Source organism: Leuresthes tenuis, unplaced genomic scaffold, assembly GCF_036924035.1.
Source record: "Leuresthes tenuis unplaced genomic scaffold, fLeuTen1.0.hap1 SCAF_22, whole genome shotgun sequence".
NCBI classification, from domain to species: domain Eukaryota; kingdom Metazoa; phylum Chordata; class Actinopteri; order Atheriniformes; family Atherinopsidae; genus Leuresthes; species Leuresthes tenuis.
In genome coordinates this window covers 9,032,780-9,057,962 of record NW_027325376.1, presented here as the reverse complement: position 1 = coordinate 9,057,962, position 25,183 = coordinate 9,032,780, and the positions used below count along the sequence as shown (strand labels likewise).

Genomic DNA, 25,183 nt, shown 5'->3' with positions numbered 1-25,183 from the left:
AAAGGAAGTAGAAAGGAATATATCAACAACCACGCACTACCATCTCCTTAGAGATGCCTCCATTTTCACCAACGCTCCTGTCACTTTGAAGCATATACTGCCAGACATCTGTTCCATTTTTATGTTTAAAGCTTACTCATTGTATATTCATTCTCTCAACACCCACTAGGGATGACCATATGATGTTTGATTTATCAAAGTTTAATAAAGTATATGTTGATATGTCAACATTTATCATGAAATAAAACTGAATTATTTAGGCTGTTTCATTTGTTTTGTCTTAGCAGAGGCAGCTTATAAAGACAGAGAGCAGAAGCTGGAGCCAGCAGGGGCTCGGGAGAATATCAGCAACTAGGTGAGTCTTCCTACCGGGCAGGAAAAAAGACAGAAGGCAAAACTGTGAGACACTGAGTTGCTTCATTAACCTTCGTGTACTACACATTCAGAAGCAAGCGGGTTATTTTGGTGAAACAGGCATTTCTGATGTCTTGTTGTGGATCGTCACATGACATATAATTTTGGAACAGAAAAGTCAGTGTATGAAAATTGGTTTAAAAGTGGTGTGCTTGTGTCTGTTAAACTTTAGTTTACCAACAAAATTTCATTCAATCTCTTGTCCAAATATCTCCACAAAATCCTCTAAACTTTAATCACTTTTAGAATCCTGCACATGACAGTGGCAGTTGCCGCTTTTATTCATTGTTTAGGACTTCATTTGAACATGGTATCATCAAACTAAGATAACAATTCTGATGTGCAGTATAAATGTCAGAAGAAACTGACTTAATACAAGATGTCTTCTTTCTGTGAAAGGGAAAACGTAGAACTGGTAATTTCAATAATTCATATAGCTAAAAGCATGCTACAGGAGAAGGGAGTATCAAGATTATTCATGCAAACAGCCTGCAGAGAGGACCTTTTGGCTTCCAAAGAGCCCTAATGGAAAATGGGGTTATTTCAGGCTTTACAACTTTAGCAGACAGGCATTCTCCACCAAAAATTACTGTGGGAGATGACGACTATTGGTTTAATATGAAAACAGCCACGTTGCCATGTTTTATGATTTGATAACTTGGTTTAAAGCTGATGAATTGCACAAGCATACTGAACATCGTCTTCCATTCTCTTGGAATTAGTCACTACACTTATCTTTGCAATGCTGAATATAATGATGTAGAGACATCTCATGCCCTTCTTGCTACATCACTTTTCTCCAAAGTTGTTTGGTTCTAATTAGTAAGCACACTTACATAGCTTGAGAAGTTTCTCAAGATCATTAGATACATTAAGGATGACCCTGCAGTATCCAGTTAATCTAGTAGAAAATTACTTCAGAGTGCAGCTAAGATCAAAGCTGCTAATATTAGCACCCCTCGACTACCTGGCTCAGACTTGCACACTCCTCATTTCATGACCTTGTGTTGCCTCTCATCGGGCCAATGAAATATTCCTAAATGAAAATGCATCATATTATTCCATAAAGTTCACTGGTACCAGCCCAGCCTTTCACCGCAGGGAGGTGACCATTGGGGGACTGTGCAAGGTGTCGTCCTGTTGACGGATTTCTGCTCAGCTGCATGCATTACTGTCATCAGGTATTAAGTGTTTGGTTTACACAGTTTCAGAGTATAAGTTACTGAGTAAAGACGGTCAGCATGCATGGCAAATATTCAAGTTACTAAATAGAGGCATTGTCATCGTGAGAAGATGATTCAAATTTTGTCCGCCTGTTAAATATCTGATGTGACTCGTAATCTCTCCAGTACTTAAGGTTAAGAGGTGCCTGAGATGCTCAGTAATTGAGGTCCTACAGAAGTTTTAAAAACATTTCCATATTACACTTACGTTTTCAGTTTCTTTTTTTAGGTTAGGCCACAAAAATACTTAAAGTTATGAATTTATTATGTTGTGGGTACAATTTATACTTTCATGCAATTAATATTTTACATGCACTCGATCTGGGACTCTTTCTGTAAATCAGGGATCAGAATGGATGATTATGCCTCACTGAGCCTGTTAGCAATATGTACGGGAGCGGCAACTAGTAATATTGATAATTTAATAGGCCAATAAAATGTAAAGATCTTGTGAGCACTATCATATGTTGACTTACGTTTTAGGCTGTACTTTTATTTATTGGATTTCACAAAAGGAAAAACATTTTTCCAAATCTTTCAGGTCCACATTTGTTTTTAATTCTTTACACAATCTAAGGTGTGAAAAAGTATTTACACTGTAAAATCACTCGTTACCTTATCATACATCCTGTACTCTGAGATCACTGTGGAGGATAGTGGAATCTATGGGTAACAAGGATGAGGGAATGCATAGCTCATTTGTCAGAATCAATAATTATCAATTTTGGATTTTCTGTTTACTTTGATCAAAATTGCCACAGAGCCACGACATGTGCAGAGTCATCCATCATGGTGCAGTAAAAAAAACCTTGTAACCCCAGCAGATGTTTTCTCACATACTGTGCTGACTGCTAACATCCATGTAGCTGGTGTTTTTTAATTTTTTTTTATATAAAATATGTAGATACTGACTGGCTCTTATGATTAACCACACTGTTAGTAATAAAGGTTTTGTCAGGGATGAATATATCCATTTCTTTTTTTACTTCCAAGAAAACATCAATTTTTGCGAAGACAGTTAATGTAATCGTTTTAATTAAAATAATGAATAACTTGTCATTATGTGCTTTATTTTTGTGACATATGAGGGAGTGAATTGAGAACATCAACATTAAAGCGATACTGGCCGAATCCAAAGCTATAAATCTGCCTGCAGATGTTTTATGAACATCTAATGGACATTTAATGGTTTTTGTGCAGGTGTTTTTACTACATGTTATGACTAAAGTGAGAAAAAGATAAATAGAAAATCAAAATATGATGCAGATACATTTTGACAACCTATTTACTTGCAACCCGATCATAATACTGGTAGTTCTTGAGTACAAAGTGACAAGTGGAAAAAGGTTTATTAGTCCTAAACACTGTGGGAGGTTAAATCTGCATTTCTTGTGTAAAATGTGTTCAGAAAAGTTTAAAAACTCTTCCTGCAGTGAGTGATCTTATTTTCCAAGCAGTATTTTCTGTGGGTTAAAATGTATTCCTCTGACAAAATTGAATGTTCCACGTGGCAGCTCAGGTCCTGCCTTTTACAGAGCTCCTGCCAGTACAGCAAAGAATTGTAAAGCAGCTTTTGGCTACCTCCTCTCCTTTTTGCAAGCCACTGATCGTGAACACAGTAATTTAACAATGGTCACTTGCTTCTATCCAAGTGCTACATTTGCTCCAACAGTCTGAGACAGCTGACACAGCATTTATCTTCTAAAGCAATTTGAGCATGCAGACCAATTTTTCTTCATCTTGCACTCTGCACTTGTTTGAACAGGTGCGAGAGCAGACAGATGAAATATGGCATTTAGGACCTAAGAATTAAGGTGTATTTTAATCAACTTTTCACCTTTTTCATTTTTGTGGTGCAGAAAAGTCTGCACATCTTAGGAATATCAGGCATCACGGTTTGGAAGGGGTTTCTGTTTTTATTTAGAGCAGGCACAGCTTTTCCCAAAGATTGAGTGCATGAATTGTCTCTATGTAATCACTGATTGTGTAGAAACCCTTTCGTTGTGAGTGGAACGATTCATCTAAAACTATAGCACTTTGACTGCTCTGTTGCGGCATTCCATACAAATGGAAATGATGCATTCTATTTTTCCGTTACAGCAGAGCAGCTTCCCATTTTCTGCACCTACTGTGAAGTTGTGCGCAGCTGCACAAGTTTGCTCACTTGTGTGTGGAGCACAGGAAATGGCTGTTGACAGCATAATGGGAGTATGAAGATGCAATATAAATCCTTAATCATGCCTGAATCACAAACTGCAGCACTCAAATGTACACATCATTCTACTGGAACTATTATTAGCAGAGAGTCTTGCCCACAAGAGGTGTTCTGGATACATTTTCAGGTTCATTGTTAATAGATTTCCAACTGTGCTATCATAGCCTTTTGATAGATGCTATTGGTATAGGATAGACACGAGTGAACATGTGTAGGCAAATATAGTATCTTTTAGAACTACATAGTTAAAGTAAATAAATATGATTCATATTCTAACCATGAGATCCAAAATGAGCTTTTTCTTCATTTTTCAATCCTTTCGTGTCATTCTCAATATCTCGCAAATCAAGACTTGCCTAATTCCAAGACATGAGTCGCATAGGAGTTGGGTCATCTCATAGTTAATCAAAACAGAGGGCACAAAAAAGACCAATAAGACAACCCGTACCTCATGGCGTAGCCTGGCAGATTTGACTCAGAACATCATTACGTTACAGGGTTCGCCTTTCATGCAAATCGCCTCTCTAAGCCTGGAAATTCATTACTAATGGCTGTTCCCATCAAGTTTGAGGCCTATCCGAATACTAATATCCCCTGGTACTTTGGATTTGTCACCTCAAGTCTCCTCTCTTCATAACATGGCAATTACAGCAGTGTTCTTTTCCTTCATGGAATTAGGCATCACCCCCTGTGGCTAGCTTACCACAACAGATGCTTTGCAGTCATTTCCACAGATCATTGGAGCCTAAATGAACTAAATGAACAGTCACTTTTTATGTATTTTACTTGGTGTACTAGCACTTATCTTTATTTGTGAACTTATCCATTTATTCAATCCTGCATCACACTCTTGTGACTTTAAGTATTCACTGAAATGGCCAAAGAAGAATATAAATAATAATTACAGATTATAAGGACAGACCAAACCTTTATTTTATTTTTAATTGCAGTATGTCACTGCAAACCAGCATAATTATTGTCTTTGAGTCTTACAAAGACAATGTAACGCACTCTTGAGTTAAGCCTATATTCTCTCCAACTATTTTTTTCATTATTTTGCCCTCACAAAGCCCTGCTTCAGCTTATTCCCAGTGTGAGAACTGATATCCAAAGATGAATTGTAAAATTATTTGTATTAAATAAATTATTAGATTTTTTTTTTTTAAGCATCATGTTAGTGTTGACACTTTCACACTGAATTCCTGGCATTTCATAGCAAGAAAAATGTACATATATTTCAATTCTTACATTATTACATGAATTCCTCATATTTCTGGGATTTTGTATTTGTGGAAGGCAGTGAGTAACTTTTGGACCAAAGAGGAGGAGAAAAAATAGGCTTGGTCCTGTTTTTCTATTTTTTTGTACTCGATAGGCCTCTACTGACTCTCAATACATTGATGGGAAAGGAGAGAGTGCAGAGAAGCAAAATGGAAATAGTAATAAACATGCTAATGCTAGGCCGTGGAGCAGGGAGGAACAGCTTCTATCCGTCCCTCAGCTATCAGCTGGTGTGTGTATGTGTGAAAGGGAAATACAAAGATAGAGACTGAGCGAGAATGAAAGGGAAGAGGAATTGTGCGCAGGATTGCATGTGAGTAAGAGGATGCACACACATGCACACGCTTACACACACACTCACTGTGTGCTGCCGAGTAAACAGGAGAGAACTGCATGTGAACGTGCCACCTTTCTCTTTCAATCGGCCTCTGGAGACAGAGCAAAGGGCCTTTTGTTGGCTCACTGGTGAGATAAGAAGCGGGGGGCGGGGGGGTTCAGATACTCGCAAAGCCAGCCTTTTTCTATAGGATGGAAGCACCCTTCTCAATGGGAACTCATTTGCCATGTTTGGTAATTGTGAAACATAATGGAGCACACCTCATTCAAGCAGCCCAAAGCTTTTTTTTTTAAATTCTAAAGCCATTTTCTCCATTCACAGCCAAATGAGTCATGTTTCAGCAAGATATTATGCATTCTTTTGAGCTTAGGGCCACCACAAATTTGCTTTTGAAAGGAATATTGTGTGTAATCAAGATCAAGTTTTGCTCATTGCTTATTATGAAAGAAACCCTGTCATCCAACTTGATATTTGTCACCTGACTTCTGTCCTCATTGCTCAGTGGAAGTAAATACAGTGCCTGACCTTTCCTGCCTGGATTGTAAAGTACGTTTGTAGAAAAAAGAGCCACTGATCACAGGGAGATACCAACTAAACCTGCTCCTGGAATCCTGCTTTAAATAATAAACAGTATGCTTGTTAATCACATGAGAATACACTGCTTGATTTTCTACACGGTCAAATGAATATCAAAGCTGAAGTACAGAGATGAAAAATGACTGATTTGAAAATTATTGCTGAGTTTTTTCATTAAACCACTCCAGGCTAGGAAAGGATGGCTATTTGCATAATTTAACTGGCATCTTAATTATTGTGTCAGGAATCTGTATGCAAATGACTTAAGTCACTTAGAAACGGAAACTTATTTGGCTAAATAGCTAATGGACTAAATCTTATCAATTTAGATGTACAACGTGAGTGTAACCAGGGTTTTAAAATAGGTTTGGTTTTGCAGAGCTTCAGCGAGAAAAGGACAGTTGATAAATTGATAAATGCAACCTTACCTGGGTTAGCTGGGAGATAAATGCATGTTAGTGGTAGTTGTGTGCATGTTTTTTTTTTCCCCACTCTCTTTTGAGGTTGTTGAGCAGGACCTACCACGTAAAACAGTGAGTCTGGTGGTTGCGCTCGTCTCTCCAACACTGTTGGAGGCGACACACTCATATATGGCTTCGTCTCGGGGCGTGCGCAATGGCTGAATTCTTAGCACTGAACCAGAGCCGTCATCGAACTCAATCACCTGCAGGTGCGAGAGACAGGATATGTTAAAGGAGATTTTTTTGTTCACAATGGGTGAGGGACCTTCAGCAGAAAATAAAAGAAAAAAGACAGTCTGATAACACTGATGGTGACTGACATGATGTATTTCCTATAACAGAAACAAAAGCTGCCCCCTACCTTACAGTGAAGTGATTTTTTTTGTACATTTGTGGATATTAACTGTCCATGTAAACAAAATCTACATAAGGATCTGTGTGGTATTAGATTACTTACAGATATGTAGTTATTGAGCATATTTGATTGAAATAAATCTAAGAATCAAATCCAATTATGTCCAGTTGTGATTCCTTGTAGGAAATTAATTAATTTTGTGCATTAACTAGTAAAGCAATCAATGCGTCTAACTAACTTTAAGAATGGGGAAGGTAATGTTGGTCAGAGACACTTTTCTCAGATATTAGGTTGCAGAGTAAAATTTAAGTCTAAATATGTCCCACTCTTAAAGTTAACATTTAATCCCCTGAAAAAAATGCATCACACTGGTCTGTGTCAATGGGACAGAAACAAGCACAAACAGTTAAAAGTGGCTAAATAATTGGATACGGACAGTTGTACCATGAGGTGAGGAAGTGGTACAAAAGACAGGACTGTTTTGGACGGACGACACATAAAATGTTCACAAACAGGTGTTCGTTGTAGCTTATTCAGCTATTGTTGCATGCTACGTTTGTATACTCACTGATTTAAGAAAGATCTGTGTCATAACTCAATCTCTTTTAAGCATAGAGGTAGATTCAATAAAGATAGGCCTGACACCCCGGTCTCTCTCTCGCGCACACACACACACACACACACACACACAAACGCACAAAGGCCTACAAACATTTCAAAGTTCACAGTATAACTGAGCATGAGTTAGTTAACAGTGCACTTCAGTATTTCATTGGCCAAGCTACAGCAGTGTTGGCATTCAGGGTGTCAGCAGGTGATTGTAAAAACAGCCTTTTTCTTAGTTAAAGCCAGACAGCAAATTAGAGAGGAAGTTGTGAGACTTCTAAAAGGAAATGGGTTTTTGTTAGAAGATGAGGCACCAGGGCGTGATTGAATGGGTACGGAATTGTGGCAGCCAGCAAGCCCACCGAGGCAATGGGTGAATGAAAACTAATGTGTTAGCATTCAGCACAACATGCGATGCAAACGCGATGAACTCTGATAAGATTAGATTTCTGTGGGCATGAGAAGCACGGGAGATGTGGAAAGAGCTCTCTGAGCTCTGTTAAGCCCCTGCTGCTCTGCAGGAGCAAACAAATATGGCAACTGGAGCAAAAGGGAGAAAAGAAGTGACACCATGATAGTCCTGACACAGAAATTATTAGAAATCTTATCAGCGCTCTGCGATGAATTGTTATTACTCATGGGTACTGAGTCCAAGTACAGATTAAAGCTGACTAGAAATCAAAGCTTCAGCCAAAATAAAGAGGGTAGGACATGCGATCAGATAAAAATGCCACAATGCAAAAGGATATTTCGATATGAAAATTCGACTTCCCCTTTCACTTTGCATGACACTGGCTAACGTGATGTGAGGCTAATGTAGTTATTTGGGTCACACCACAAGTTGTTGTTTTTTTTTCTCCTGTCCAATTGCTTTCTCCTTGTCATTTATTAATTTCCAATTTTTTTCCAAGATACTTTGTGTACTTGCTCATTAAAACTCATGCATGTTTAAAAGCCTGGACAAAATGATTATTTGAGCCTGCTAATGTGTGGTGGCAAGTCAGGGTGAAAAGCAAACAAGCAGGTCTTGGCAAGATTCATTTTATGTGAGCGGAGCCAAAAGCAGTGCAGAAGCATTCTCATTTTGTCGAGCATTTTACATCAGAACAATAGACCTAATACCTCAAATCTCTGGTTGCTGACTTTCTTCCCCTTCTTGTTCCACACAATCTTCGGCCGTGGATCTCCTGTGGCTTGGCAGATGAAGGATGCCACACCTCCCTGCACGCCTGTTTGGTCATTGGGGGTTCTTAAAAACTTTGGTGGTGCTGGAGGGACACAGAAACAAAATAAAGGGAAACAAACAGTTGGTGAACATGCTAAGCACTGCAGACAGGGCAATTAATCTCTTTTATTGAGCCACACAGAAGAAAGTAACAAAGTTGCAGATTTCAGCATGTGGCTTTTAAGAGGATTGTCTTTGGAGATCAAGAGGAGATTAAACAGTTTTTATTGTGCAAGTGGAAACAGATGATCAGCTGAGATCAAAAGGAGAAGGAAAGACATGTTAAGAGCACAATAAACAAAACATTTTATTTTTACCCTGAAAGTCTTTTCTAAGTAATTGTAAAGTCTCGACTAAAGGATGGCTGAGGCTTGCAATGGAATTCTTTGACAAAATGACTGCAATTGTGGGGGAAAAAAGGAATTTATAGAAAAAAAGAAGTAGATATGTGTTTGGTTGTCAGGTATTTTGACTGAAAAGAGCTTCAGTTGTGTCAAGGCTGCAAACAAAAAAAAATGGCGTCTCACTATTATGGCTGCAGATAGTGTTATTGTGCTCATTATGTGATGTAATTCAAGTGCAAGCTGAAGGTTTAGAACTATTACTGAGGTGATTGTAAGTTACATCACTTCTAATTTTTAATCTCTTTTCTGTAAGCAGGTTGAGACTCTGACAACTTGTTTGTGGTTTATTAGCTTTTTATGTTTTGAAATGCAGAGAAGTACCTGAAGATGAAGGAAACTGTACACTGTGATCTTCATTGTTTCTTCATGAATTCTTGTCTGTTTACTTGTAATTTACATTTAATTTTCCTGTTCTAACAAGCTCTTGTCCGTCACACTGTTTGGTTTAAGGTTTTTTTTCTTTTTAGAGAAACACAACCTCAGCAATTGGAGCAGTGGTGGTGCCCCGCACAAATGAGACATGCACCTGATATGTGCCTCTAAATGCTGTGATTGTCATTGCTAGCATTCTGTTGCTCCTAATTGCTCCCTTAATTCAGCACAACTAGTCAAGTGTAAAGAAAACGAGGATAGGAAAGCTAAAAATATAAGTGATTGGAGGTGAGAGAATGACTGAGTGGAACACTGTTTGCTTTGGATGCAAATGGAATGGAAGTTTTATCTCTTGTGGTGGCTTTATAGGACTCCTCATTTATATTTGTTGAGATTTCCACAGCCACAAGGAGGGTTGCAGTGCTGTTCCTACCATTTGATCTTTAGATATGTCCCTATAAAATGCTGGCTTCATCAGACATTACAAGAGTTCTCCATTTGCTTCCATTTTTAATATTTTTTTTCTTTTTGTCCTGAGGACAGTTAGTTACTGCTCACAAGCTGACAGTTCGATTGCAGTCCCGGAAAAATCTAAACACATGAAAGTGATCGGTAATCAAAACAATGATTCCCTTCTGGGTCAGATTTTGATTTGTGAAATTTACTTTGAAGCTTTATTGTGACGATCAAAACGCCTATAATTTCAATAGCAAAAATGTCAAAGTGCTACATCAGACCCGCCCAATCATTTTCCTCTGGAGCTTGAGTGCCAGCTTCAGTGGGAGGTGTTAACTCCATCTGTCCCCCCTGCAGAGCAACTGTTTGCCTTTTATCAATCACTTCAGCAGGCCGTTAGAGTCCACGCAGCAGCAATAATGCCAACCATCTGAATCACCTCATATGTGTGTGTGTTTGAGAGAGAGTGTGTCATTGTGTTTGTTCGCGTGTCTGTCTGTGTGCAGACAGATTTTTTTAGCTCCCAGATTGTATTGCCCTGAAGCAGCAGCAGTACTGCGAGTGAGGGACAAATTAACCTACGGGATTCGTGGAGGGGTGACATAAGATGTGTGGCCAGCAATCAAAAGGGCGAACAGATAAACAAGCAAGCAGCTGGGCTTCCACTGGGCAAATGAGTCTGGGAAATCACCCGATTTTCTCATGACACGCCACCGCTTTGAGTTCACACGGACATTAACAGCCCCCAGCTCCCTCACAAACACTCTCACACACAACACACACATTTCTCAGAATATTTCTCTTTTTCACCTGCTGACAAATTCAACAGGTGGGCAGCAGAGCTTATAAGGTACAATTTTTGTGTGTGGAACAAAAAGCACTACTATCTCTGCATTTCTGTCTTCTCTCAATGGCTTTGCTGGAGTGTGGTACACATTGGCATCCAGCCAAGGAGACGGTGCTGATGGGTAATTGATATGCTATTGGGGCTGTTTTCGCTTCGGGGCCATCCATTATGACTTGGTGCGGCTTCGTACGCTGGCTGTAATAGACTTCTACGGCATGTATAGGAGATCAGCACTGGAGGTGAGACGAACGGGATGAGGAGACAGTCATCACACAATGGGGAGTGACTGAGGCGTGACATGGAGGTAATGGTGTTTTCACAGACATGGCAGCTGATATCACCATCATACACCAATTTTAGTTCTGCCGCTGACAAACATCCATTTTGGTAGACTCCTTGTATGGCTTCAGGTAGAAAGAGACCGATTGAAACCTTGGTTTTGTCGGAACAATGCCATGACAAGAACCTTGAAAGAAATAGCAAGATATCTTCTATGAACAAATATTGTGCAAAATTCATTCGCCGCAAAGAAACTTTACCACAGAACACAGATTTTTCTGCGATTGTCTTCTTTTTTTTTGCATTTGTTTTCTTCTAATAATTTTGATTGATTTAATTAAATTAATTAAAACAGAATATCCTTTGGAATTGTAAGTGGGATTTGTTTTGCAAAATGAGTCTAAACTGAAAAGAGCTTCTTTCACCTCAGCTCCATGTGCACATCTCCTCTGAGAGATGTGCCATAATCTACATTAATTAATACTGTAGCTGGGAACCTGTTAATCCAGGGCTAAGCTGTCGCAGGCAAACAAATGTGATATGTAAAGCCTGTCACAAGCTAAAAGGTTAGTGATAACGGTCTGTGCCTGCCCTCCTTTGAGGTCATTATATAAGCCAGTCATGTGTTGCCACAAAAAGGCAAGAAGCTCGTCATGGTATCCCACAGCTTCACTGCTCAATGCCATGTTAATATTTTGGTGAGTAAAAGCCTTTATTGCTCTTCAGAACAGTTGTGTCCACAGGGCTGAGGGGGTGGTTAGTTCGATAACTTGAGTTTTTTTTAAGCATAAATATAAATGAAATTTGGAAGGCTTTAACAATGTTGGCAGAAGATGAAATGTGTTACAGTTGCTACCACTGTATTTGAAAAAAGCTGGGATGCTGTAAGGAAAAACAAACTGTGATGATACTAAATCTGTTATTGATTTAGAGGTATTACAGAGAAAACACATTTTAGAAAGACAATAGATTTTAAATGATTGGAAATAATTGTATTAGCCTTGCTCTTCAGCTCTCTTATACAGCAAACTTTAGTCAGGTCCCTGTGTTTCAGCCCTAAACTTAAAAAACTATCCATTTCTAAGCAGCAGTTTACAGCTGTTATGAAGCCAACTCTTAACCTTCTCACCAATGACTTTACAGTAGACGATTGTAGGTAGACTAGAGGAATGCTTGATTTCTGTATCAGATTAACCCTAAAACCCCAAATTACATGGGAATGGACTTATTTCACAAAAATGCACAGTACAGTTGTTTTCATGGAGATCGTCAGTAAGGGGTGTTTGTGTGATGGTTTGCACCGTTGCCTGACAGAAAAGTGTCTGGTTCAGATCTTGTCTTTTTCCTTTATGTTTACACACTCTCCATCTTTATAACTTTGAGCCGGGGCTAATGATACATTTTGCTATTGTCACTGCTGGGTTCAGAGCATCTCAAAGATGTGCACTCATTACAAGCTTGTCTTACACTGGTTTAACTCACAGCCAAACATTACATTTAAATGCTGTTCTGAAAATGATCTGAGCCTGAGTTTTAATCACAATGGCCAAACATTCTAAGACATCAGGAGGCTGCAATAGACTTAAGTTTGATCTGCCAAGCTATTAAAGAGCATGAATCAAAGAGTCGAGGGAAGAACATTAATAAACTGACTTTTAGTTGGAGCCTCTTTTTGGTACAGACACCAATCTAAGACAGCTCAGTTTTCACAATTACACTGACTGACACATTCAATTTCATTTGCATGGAAAGGGCCATTTCCACTCTGAATCTTTAACTTGCAGGGTGAGGTGGGGTTGCGAGGGCGGTAATTAATCCTAACACATTGGGTGGCATTCTGCAAATTCCCTGCTTCATTTTGGACATACGAGTGGAAGAAAGGAGCATTTAAAGATGCCATTAACCTCATTCGACATCTTAAAGCCGCAATATATCAGTACTGTGATATTGATGAATTGTTACAATGTCACCAAGCAACACAAATTGGACAGAAAGGTGCGACTGTCAGGAGAGTGGAAAAGTGTAGTATATACTTATCCCTCAAGTATTCTGAAAGCCAAATAGCAGCAATATTTTTGGGATAGTAGTTAAACAAAGACAGGTACATAAGAATGTGTTTATTGGTGGTTGTAAAAGCAGTTTAACATGTGTGATTTATAGGTGCAGCCCCTGTGGGTTAATTAGCACATTTGACCCCATACCAAACAAGAACAGGGTGCAGTAATGTAGGCACAAAGACATGCGAAACTGTGAAAAAAGAAAGTGAGGATAAACCACACATTCAAATCATCTTGGGGCACTACACAGCTCTCTATCTGCAACATTATGATAAAATGTGTCTTTTATAATGCAAAGGAAACAAACTCCACATTGTATGTGCTCACAAAAGGCTGAGGTAGAAAGAAAGAAAAAGAACTGGAGCTTAATTGGAACTGTTGGCTGATTTGCATTGCATGCTCATCGGTAATCTTGCCTTAAATGGAATCTGAAATTCTTATTGCAATTAGTGATTACTTGAAAAGGGATATGGCCCCCGAATGATTGTTAATTACTGGATCAGGAATTGTACATTAATTCACTGCAGAGGTTTTAATGCAGTGCAATGATGGGAACCCGCTCTTCCATCAATATTGTGCTGCTTGTCACACATAATGAAGTTCATAATACAAGCCTTCTCCCACACTGCTCCCTTTTTAAACTGCTGAAATGTGCTCTCTAAGCAAAATTCCAAACAGTCATTATGTAAAACTAATGCAATGGTATAGGATGCAGCTTAATGACATATTTAGACTGAGCATGCATATGGATGATTGTGCTGCAGGTCCATTTTGTGATTGGGTGAGTACGTGACTCTTACGTGTCTCTTATGCTACACTCTTCTGTGGAGAAATGTGCAACATCACATCTTCAAAAGCAGAAAAACTATAGCATGCATTATAATGCACAAACCCATTGGTGTATTTTTCTCTTGCCAAATACTCAGTCCAATGACTAGACTTAAAATGATCATACTTGGGACTCTCTTAAACCCAGTCAGTGTGTATTACTCATGCTCAGTGGCACTTGTATGGAAAGCCTGAGCTGCTGGCTATAACTTTGCAGGAGTAAGGACACTCGTGCTCAGACAACAGCAAGATCTTCAAAAAGAATGGCTAATGCTCCCACATTCAATACACTGACAGATTCTCTGACAAGACAGGGGAAGAAAAAAGCTCCAGATTTGTGCAAGCACAACTTATCATGCACATGTGAGCACACACACACACTTTCTGTCTATGGGTGTTAGAATAATAGCATTCCAAATAGGAGAATGGCATTAATAAATTTGAGGATGTGGGACCACAGGAAGTTGTGTAAGGTTCCATTAAATGAGTATAAGTAGTTATTTATGGAGGAGTGCTGAGCCTTTTAGCCATTTCATTTGATAAGATGAAAACTGAAAGGCTCCCTATTGAATTATCATATTAAATTAATAAAGGATACTGTAAAACTTCTGTGATCACGGCTGCACTGGCTGCAATTGTGCCTTCTGTGGTGTGTCACAGTATTTGCAGAAGAAAACTGGTAGAAGCTCCTTCTATCAGAAACAATCAAATACACAAACACCAGCCTGTGGGACACATTAGCAAGGTAGAGGGATCCAGTTTGTCACTTAATAAAACAGCCCACTCAAACAGATGGCTTTGTTCAAGCAACCTCCAACATTTTAAAAGCTGTTGCTGAATTGTGGCTGTGGGAAATCAGACACATGAAAGCCCAACCCCCCCATCGCAATAGAAGCTAAACAAAAGGAAACACATAAATACTGAATGTAGATTTGGGCCACTGTCAATGTGAGACCATCCACTGGTGAGAAAACCCCCCTGTCAGATATTCTGAACATCTGGACTGAGGTCAAATACTCGGTAAGTAATAATACTTGTCAAATGCCACGGCAAAATAATCCAGAGGCTTCACTTCCAGTAAGACTTCATTTTCATTTTAGCTTATTCATTATTTGTTCATTTGTGTATGAATACACAAATCTGGGGACGATTTATGTGTGACCATTTGAGGGGAAAAAAACAGTCAAGCAAGAAATATGAAATTTTGGTGTGTTTGTTTGTCTTGTTTGTTTCTCTTCCAACGTCTGGAAAAAAGAAAGAGCATAGATAAGTAATTCTAATTGTGCAGGCTTACTCTGTTTGGTAGTCAGCGTGGTCTATTTGCAAAAAGTTAATTATCTGATAGGATAGGCAGTGGAAGCCACTAACACAGAAAGCCATTTGTTCATTCTGTTATCCACCAGGCAATGGAACGATTCATTAAATGGCAGTACTGCAGCAATACGGCGAATAGTTATCATGTTGAGGCTGCACAGACTTGAAAACATGTGAAAAATGGCAACAGTGATAAACAGTCTTTGACCATGTCAGATTGCTGCCAATGTAATGACATGTGTAGATAGCAAGAAACATGACTGTGTGTGAATTTGATGCTTCTGCCACATACATGATGTGTGTGTGTGAGATTGATTAAAAATATAACCAAGATGCCACAGGCAGATGACAATCTCAAAAGCTGGATTTCCACTTCATGTAGCAGAAATCAAATGTTATGGCTGGGAAAAGTAAAATGGAAAATCAAATGAGCAGCATATTCAACTAACTCCAACCAAGAGAGAATTACACGATGCTTGGGCCTGTCCTATTTCTTTACAGCACAGACTTCACGTAATTGTCTTTGCCCTCAACCACAGAGCGGAAAAGCTTGCCTCATATTTGTCTCCATAGGAGCAGAGATGGATTATGTAGCAAGTCATTCCATGGATTTGACATTGTATATTCAAACAGACTCTAATTTTATGGATAAGCAGTGCCAAGCCATTTCCTATGGATGCCAGTTGTCAGCCCATGAGAAGTGACACATTCCCTGCACTGTGTTTTCTCAGGCGTTTACAGGCAAACTTGCTCAAGCCTTAGCAATGCTGCATGATGACAACTGGCTTTCTTTCAGCATTTCAGCTATCCCACAAATGTTCATAAGTTCAGCCAAGAGGGTTACAACTAAACCAAGCTTTTGATGGAAAAATATGTTGGCCTTGAATACTTATTTTTTGGTGATTTTTTTTCTTCTGTTTTTAAACATTCTCTAAGGCATTATTTCCATATACTGCTGAGAAAGACTGATACAATCTTAAAATATTAAACTACAATTAGATTCCAGTTTGATTTAAAAATAAAAAATCTACAAAAAGAGCAATGAGTTTCTTAGCACACCGTTTCATGTTCTCAGAACAAAAACCTGTCAAAGGGACAAAGAGCATGTAGGTGTGGTACAGAAAACAGTCACTCAAGGAACAGAGTGACCTTTAACAGGCCACTAATTTTGTGCAACAGTGACGGAATATTATGGCGTATAAAGAGGAGGAAGAAAAATGGTAGTAATTTAGAGGATTTTGATGCTTTCGCATTTTCTATTCAAAGCCTGCCTCGAATAAGCTCTGTCAGAATCCTGAGGATTCACAAAGGAAAAAACTGCCACAGACTCTTTAGGTCATACAGACAGGAGTTTATGTGTGCATTTTATACATCAGGGCACTCAAATTATTTGAGTAGGAGAATGACAAATACTGAGTTCTGTGACTTCTTCTTAATAGCATCACAAAGCAGTTACATTTCATACATATGTAAAAATAATTTTTATTCGTCCTAGTTCATTGAATTTGAAATATTATGCTTTTAATTTGACCTATTAGTTGCATATTAGTGTTTTTTTTCAGTCGCATACTATTAACATGTCTGAGGTCTTTTTTTTTTTTTGGCCTGAATTCTCCCCGAAGACAACAGCAGAGCTCGCGTGTAGCTGTGTCTGGCTATGTCTTTGAAGAACTATATGTGGGGAAACAAATAAGGGCCGGTGGTATCAGGGTCAAGCTGGCGGATGGGGGAAATTCCCTTAGAAGCACATCGAGTAAAGTCACCCCATGAGCAACGACATCAACAGCCCTCAGGGGCTATCATTAAAATAATCCAGTTAAATTAAGTGCTTCAGAAATGTTTAAACGGCTTCATATTGATGTGAAGGGATGATTAATTGAGGGATGTGTAGAAGTGTAATGAGAATAATGAATGAGAATTTTTATTGTTTGCATGTATATTTATGTTTATGGTATGGGATGTTAAGTAATCAGATTGTGAAATTATTTCACATATCTACACAGTACTGGTCAGAAGTTGTAGGTGTCAAATGAATTTGTACAATTCAAATATTTAAATCAAATATTTAGATCAGAGGTAGTAACACATCTTGTGGACTTCAAGGTAGAAATGTGTTAAAACTAGAAAGAGGTCAACAAATAACTTCAAATTAACAATTTGCAAAAGAAAAAAAATTGAAATCAAAAGGAATCAAACACAGCTTCATAAGAAATTGTAATTATGATGGAGTATCCAGAGTTAATGCACATCTCATTTTTTTCAAATGTGCCTCAGTTTAATGGAATATATCATGTGTTCTCGGATACTACATGAAAAAAGAAAAGGGTAAGTTACTAAGGGAGAGGAGGCTTCTTTGAACAAAAGACTGTTTGGGACCGGAGATGTGGCCTTTGGACTGATAGAGTTGGTTATGCTTCTTTTCTTAGACCTTTTCACCCATCGCCAAATGGAGCCTCAGTTTACAGACTGAATGGGTACACAAAGATGCCGGCCTCAAGTGCAAATGTTTGCCAGCAATAATGGGCTTTAGTCCACTGGGCAAGTGAAATGTGAGGTTTTTTATGTGTGTGTTAAGTTTAAAGACATAAGGGTGTGAATAGAAATACTGTACAGATCATATATTTAAGAGCAGGTCTTGACAATGTGCTTGTGATCGTATTTCAGCTAGATTTCCCTGTAAAAGTATAAAGATGTATTGATCTACAACTCATTTTTCACACTTATCTGTATTACTCTAGAAGCAGAGGTGTGAGGACTGGCTTTTAATGTTGGGTAGTGAAACTGCAAACAGAGTGAGTGCAAATGACACCGGCACCAAATGCCACAAAGTGCAGCGGTACTCTGTAAGTAATGACTTCATTCTTTGCCTCACATAGGTTAAAGGATAAAGGCTAAGCCTCTAAATTGACTCAATGTGACAGTTAACGTCATGAATATTCTCAGAAATCTAGTGCACTTAAGCACATAAAGTTAACTCAGGGTAACTGTTTTTTTTATTTTTTTCAACTTGGGTGGGAGGGTGGTAGCCAGTTCTCTTTCCATCACTCTGACAAAAAGGGACTTAGCCACAGTGATTAGATAATTGCTTCACAAATTGTTCTTCAGGATGAAGAATTACTTATCTAACATATAATAAACTAAACTATATCCCTAAATTACCATAACCAGCAAAAACATCTGCATTGTCAATAAAACCTGACTTGTCAAATAGTTTCCCTGAACACTTATATATAAGAAAAAAGTACTGACCTCACTCCAGCATTCATCTCAGATATTGGCACTAATGCATTTCACAACACTTCACAATTCATCCCAGGACAAGAGGGCCTCTTTCCATTCTTGTTTCATGTTCTTTTGTCTGTCAATTTTGTCCATCATCATAAATAAGTCAAATTAGTACTTTAGTGACAAAAAAAAAAAAAAAAAATGCTCTGAAGATTATTTACAACCTGTTAAAGGATATCCAAAACCAGCATTTGTTTAATCTAAAGCTCCTCAGTGTTTTTAGTTTGTAGAGTGATATTTATACACTGCAGCATGGAAGGCAGGTCCGCTGTCATTAATCATTCCACAGGTGCAGGAGAGTTGTCAGAATATACGCGTTCCTTTGCCTTTCCAACATAGATGGAAAGTAAAATGGTAGGAAGTTTGACAGCTGGTGGGCTGAGGTTGAACAAATCCCTAAAAGCAATTCTCTTCCTCTTCTTCTGCCCTGAATTTGTCAGGAGGGAGAACCACGTCCACATTAATTAGATTCCATTTTGTGGTCATCTTTGTTTTTCTCCTTCCATGACTCTTTTTTTTTTTGTGTGTGTGTATGTTGCCTACAGTCCTTACAGCCATCCCAGCACCATTTATCACGTTGCCATCTCGACAGTGCCTTCTACCCTCCTTGCTGGGAACCCATTAAAGCATCTCTGCATCATGGCGGCCAGATTGCATTCCTGTCCCCGCTCACGACATTTATCATCTTTTGTCCTAACTTTTTATCTGCCCCTACCCTGTGTGAAGCCCTATCTCCAGTGCCCAGTATAATGAAACACTGGGAGGTGAGTCTCAAGTAAATAACCTAATTAAACCTAGCAAACAGGGACAAAGGAGAAAAATGCACAAAAGGCCTTTGTGAGAATGCCAGAGGAGGAACACTCACAGATGGCAGTGAGGAAGTCGAAGCAGTGATGTGGCACAATGCCCATACCACCTTCTCATCTCTGTATTTATAGTACTCTTAGTGGTGCTGTTGTTTATCTAGATATGTCCTCTTTACATGGTTTGAATCTGCAGGGTATAACAAGTTACACATACACTGACAGAGTGCTAATTATGCATCGGGGGATGGGGTTTTGTAAGACAATAAATGCTCCCTTAAAGCAAGGAAATAAATCTGTTACAGGGCTCAAAGCATTGAGCTATAGGTCCTAAGATAAAATCTATCCTCTCTCACTCCTTTTTCCACCTTTCTAATTCTTAGGCAAAAGTCGAGCCAACTCTGATTGGTCTCATTAGGGATAATTTGAGGAATACTATACGTCATAATTATCGGAGCACCCCTGCAAACAGTATTGAGTCGATGCAATAAAATGTCAGGAGGGCACTAGTGGGCAATTATTAATCCATTTCAAGCTGGGGTGGACAATTTAATTATCACCTAATCAATATTTCCAGATCTTGTACAGATGCAAAGCTCAGACTGAGAGGATGGATTTGCCTTCCCATATACAGGGGGGACAAAAGGGAGAGGCAGTAAGCGTGACCATGCTTGTCTGTGCGTATGGCCAGTGGTACACTCCACAGCTTCTTCCATTCCCAAACAGCTCTACTGAACCTGCATACTTTACAGATCGCCTCCACTGGAAGTCAAATTTGTTACCCTCAGCACCATGCTTGAGCATTTTCATATGGTAACCAATGACATAAAAGTCTAAAACTCAAAGATTAACTAAGCTTAGTTAGTTTCAAATGCAACAAGCCTAAGAAACCACTTCTCTCAAGAGAGAAAAGTTTATCAAACTGTATAAATTATCCAAGGAAAGGAAAGAATCCAAGGGTCTAAGTAGGATTTTTTTAATAAACAGATTTGATCTTTTAGGGGTTAACTAAATGCTTCGAGACAGACTTCTAGAAATAAAACAACCTATGTAGGTCTATGTTCTAAAAGTTTTGTCTCTCCTACGTAAAGTGACTTTGGTCATTAACTGACTCAAATCATTTGTTTTAATGCTGTTACTACTCAGTACTTTCACTTTACCCATGCTGCACAAACTTTGTCATACTAGCATAGCTTAAAAAAAAAATATAAAAAAACACTGCATCGTCTAAAAGGGGCGCACTGGTGGCATGGAGCTGAGCTAGCTAGCTTTTATTAGTAATTTGTTGTAATATTGTATCATTGCCTGTAATATTACTTCTGATGGTACTCTATGTACTCAGTGCAGCCTGAATAATTACTCTCATTGTACCTGAAACAAACTATCTCAAATGATGTCAATCAAAGCTTTGTGCGAATGATGAAAGAGAATGAATGCTGTGTAACAAGCGCTTGCGGCTTTCAAAGATGCCACACAATGAGGGATGGCAAAACAAAAGTGGCTGTCTGCCATGAAACAGCAGTAATCTGAGATAAGAATACCCTCTCACGGTTTTGTTTTGCTTTTTTGTTTGCTATTATTCTGACTCCAGTCCCCTTTCCTGAATGAGTCACTATGCAACAAATTGATTACTGCAAAGGAGCCTTGCAACTTCTTTTCACCATAATATTGCCTTACTTCCTGATGTAGTAGAGTGAAAATAAGATTTTGTATTCACCTCTCTTTACCGTTATCTCCCCTCTTTAATGCTTCAGTATTTATTTGCAAATGTTCTACCAATTTCCAAAAGTCCCACAACCCCAGGTGATAGAGTTGGTGTGAATAAATATAATCTTAGTTGATACATGTAGGTTTGAACAGTTGTCGCTCAACTTTGATTGTTTTGAAGTTAGATTTAAATATTTTAATTTTCAAGATGAATTTTCAAACAAAATTTCATATCTAGCGACATAAAAAAAAAAGGGTATGCTAATTTTAAAATATGTCAAGAACATAATCACATCTAAAAGATTAAGGTTGTAGTCTTCAGGATTAATGTTTTGGAAATGACTTTGAAGCTTTGAAAAAGATGAGCATAAAAAGAAATGTCTGAAACTCATATTAACCTTCTCTTCTCGTCTCTTCAAAACTGTAACCTCATCCTGATTGAATGCCTTTGAAAGTCAATCCAACCATTTTTCGAGTTAATCTCCATCTAATCTCTTTCTCTCCCATGTCTGGTCTCTAATCTCTGTGTATCTCCAGATTTTTTTCCATTCAATTTCTCTGGAAGTTTACACACTTTTTGTAAATCAATTTGACTCTACGCTCATCTATATCAGCATATATTTGTATTAATTTATTTTATTTTACTTCCACTGTCTGCTCTGAATGAAATTGTTGTTCATTTGTACACGGCACATACAGCGTCTTCTGAGGCAGACCTTGGTCAAAGTGCCCCCCCAAGCCATCTGATTAGTGATGCTCTTTGGCAGTAATGGAGAATGAAAGCACATTATTACACATGATATGTCTCATTGTGTTTCTCCTGGTTCCATCAGGTGTCCAATATGAAAAAAAATGCTATTTTTACACCTGTACACTACCCAAACAAGGACTATGAAAAAAAAATGCATTACTGCTCCTTGAGGCACACATATATGTACCGTATTCCTGGAGAATACATGCATCGGATATCATTTGTGTGGAGTGTGAACCAGAAAAATGGACCATTTTTGCCCATGTTGGACTGTGTACACTACAATTATTTACACAACAAGAAACTCATTTTCATTATCAATTATCTTAATCTATTATGGGGGAAATAATTTGCTTCCAACTGACTTTTGAGAAAAACTACAATTTCTGTTGACTGAAATTCTCCCTAATATGACATGTCTGCATCATTTTTAACCAAGCATCTCTGAGGGACTTTGCTGCCTGCTAAGGGAATAATTTCTCCTGGGTATTCTCCTTCTGGAGTTGGCCGAATTTGGCCTTAAACAAATGAAGATGTCCCTGTGGGATTTAATAGTGAAACCACAGTCCCACCTTTCTGTGGACACCTGTGGACACAGCAATGGGGGGTAAAGACACAGCCAATTATATTTTTCTGTGCAATGAGAGCCAACAGTTCAGGCAGTGTGAAATTTCTTTCTTAACCAAGCAGTGGCAGGAAAGAAGGGGATTTCTCCAAGACTGTCTGATCATGTTTTTCTCTCCAACTGGCACAAGGAGAAGAGTGGGGAAATCTTATTTGGAAAGAGGACTTAAAGAAATCCATGTAGGCACAAATCCTGACATCACAGAGTATGCTGTGTGCTCTTCTATACTAAGTAGAAGACTGAGTGAGAGATAACAGCAGGGGGAGGTGAGTGTGAAAGAACGAATGAGGATGGATCTTATGAGGATTAAAGTTTTGGGATGAAATATGTTGGACATCCTTCATGAGGCAAGATTTTGAGGGAGGAAGAAAACCAGATAAGGACTTGGATTTTGAGGCAAATGAGCAGTCAGGATTCCATCATCATCCTACCTCTTAGTTGTACATTAATTATCTTCACTTAACCTGGAATAAACCTCATCGAGACTCAAGTGATAAAGAGGAATGTGGTAATTAATTTGTTGATGAGAGAATGATGAATGACCTGAAAGATAGTACCATGGGAGTATTAAAACTAAAGGGAAACAGTCTGTTCATTGATAATATGATTGATGCTTTCTAAACACCTCATAAATGTCCAGGGACCCTTTAGTAATAGTGTGTGTGTGAGAGAATGCATATTCCATGCTCCATGGTGTGATGGGATGGGCACTTAAGAGCGCTGTGCCATTAGAAACAAGGACTTGGCTCAGTTTCAGTTTAAAAAGCCTGCAGGTCTGAGTTTGGCTTGAGAGCACTTTCACCTCTCAACGGAGGCTTTTACTCTCATTTGCCATAACTAATAAACCACACTAAAGCTGTGTGTCACAATAAATCTCTGCCCCTCAAATGGCATGACTCATTTGGTCGTGCAGAGGAGCCAGAGAGGGAGGAAGTGTAAGTCACAGGGTGTGTAAGAATAAGTGTGTGAGCTAATGAGTGAGCATGCCTCCAAACAAGAGAGGGCGGAGTAACAGAAGAATGACAGATGCAGTGTGTGAGAAAGTAGTAGGTGAGAGAAATGACTCTCTAAAGACAGACTTTGAGTACTCACTCCATCACTCCACCGAATGTAAATCAGCTGTGACAGGAGGAGCTTGGGGCGTAAAGATTCCCAATCCGTGTCAAGCATTGGTGAGTGTTTTCGGTAAGAAGGTGGGTATGTAAGCTTTCTGGCTAGGACTGAGAGACAGCCCTGAGGCACTCCATGGAGATGAATGGTTTAGACCATTAACTCCACTGCAGAATCCCAACATACCCCAAAGGCACACAAATGTGCTGAGCTGAGATCAGTGCAATGTGTCACCCTCTTAGGACCCCTAGTGTGAGACCAAAGCTGCAGCCCAGGGCCAGGTGTTACCCATACGAGCACACATGCGTGACCACATGTACAGATGCATCAGATCTGAAGCAGAAAATTCTGAAAGGCTCTTATAATTAAACACTTATCTGCTATGTACACAGAAACACTCATTGCTTCAACATAGACAAATCAGGGATACATCAAACTAATTATTGCATTCTATAACATCCAAGTGGCTGTTTAATTTTAAAGAAAATTATCAATTTACAGAATACTGTATTATGCGTACTATAAGGCTCACCTGATTATAAAGCGCACCCTCATTATAGGGTCCATTTCTATACTTAACCCATACATAAGGTGCACCTGATTATAAGGTGTACATATTACCTAATGTTCTCTGACTGGTTTATCGCTGCCAGCACATGTAAAAAAAAAATAAATAAATGGAAATGGTCCGACGGTCAATGACAACATCGGTTGTTTTTACACTTATAAACTTATAAACTGCACATCGGTCTGCATCACCCATCTCAGACTGAAGAACAGGTACTCATGGCAAAAGCATTAATGATGACACGATTCAATCGCCAAGTACGAGCTCAATACAATCTTCGCCCCAGTCAGAGTGAATGGCTGGGATCCGCCTGACCCTGGATTCACATCGAACGCAAAGCGAGCGACGGAAGTGGCCAGATGCCATTCATTTCCAATGACCGAGAGCGAAGAAGCGCGGTAAAAGTGAACGTGGCGGTGAGCGGCTCAAAGGGAGAGGGTGAGTGACGCGGAGGGGGCTTAATGCCTCGATGAACACTCGGCGCTCCCCGCAGTAAATTCAAAATGGCGGTTTCCGTGACAGATTTTGGAATCCGGTACACATATAAAGCGCACCGGATTATATGGCGCACGGCCGGTTTTTGCAAAAATTTAAGGCTTTTAGGTGCGCCTTATAGTGCGGAAAATACGTTAATTCTAGCCAAACACTGTCATACTGTACATCTATCTTCCCAAAAAAGTTTCTACTCTGTTTAAAGTACAAATATAAACACCATGTAATGATTTGTAGATTTCAAAGCTGAGACTGGGGCACCACAATATGTTAAAAGTAAAACATCAGTGGTATGATTTGCTTTCTACATAAGGCTTTGGAGCGGCATGCGCTGCCATCCCGTTAGGGTCTTTTTAAGGAAAAAAAAAAAAGATTTTCTTTCTTTTCTTTCTAGCAAGATGATACCAAACCATATACATGCATCACAACAGCATGGTTCTGTAGTATGAGTCCTGGTGCCTGCAGTGAAAACCTATCCCTCACTGAAAATATGTCACGCATAATAAAAAGAAAAATACAATCCCATGTTCAGAAAGAATGGAAAAAAGATGTTTACAAAATCTCGGATTCTTTTTTGATGAACATCTTTTAC

General features: G+C 38.9%; 1 protein-coding gene across 38 annotated transcripts in view; it reads right to left on the bottom strand.

The window, feature by feature from the left end:
- LOC140281575 (receptor-type tyrosine-protein phosphatase delta-like) overlaps positions 1–25,183 on the bottom strand; it is a 339,321-nt gene that overhangs the window by 55,988 nt on the left and 258,150 nt on the right. For all 38 annotated transcript variants that reach the window (XM_072376019.1, XM_072376023.1, XM_072376033.1 and 35 more), the window contains 2 exons: positions 8,591–8,736; positions 6,569–6,710 (listed from right to left, as the gene is read on the bottom strand). In XM_072376019.1, coding sequence (XP_072232120.1) covers positions 6,569–6,710; positions 8,591–8,736 — 288 coding nt within the window. The remainder of the gene's footprint in view (positions 1–6,568; positions 6,711–8,590; positions 8,737–25,183) is intronic.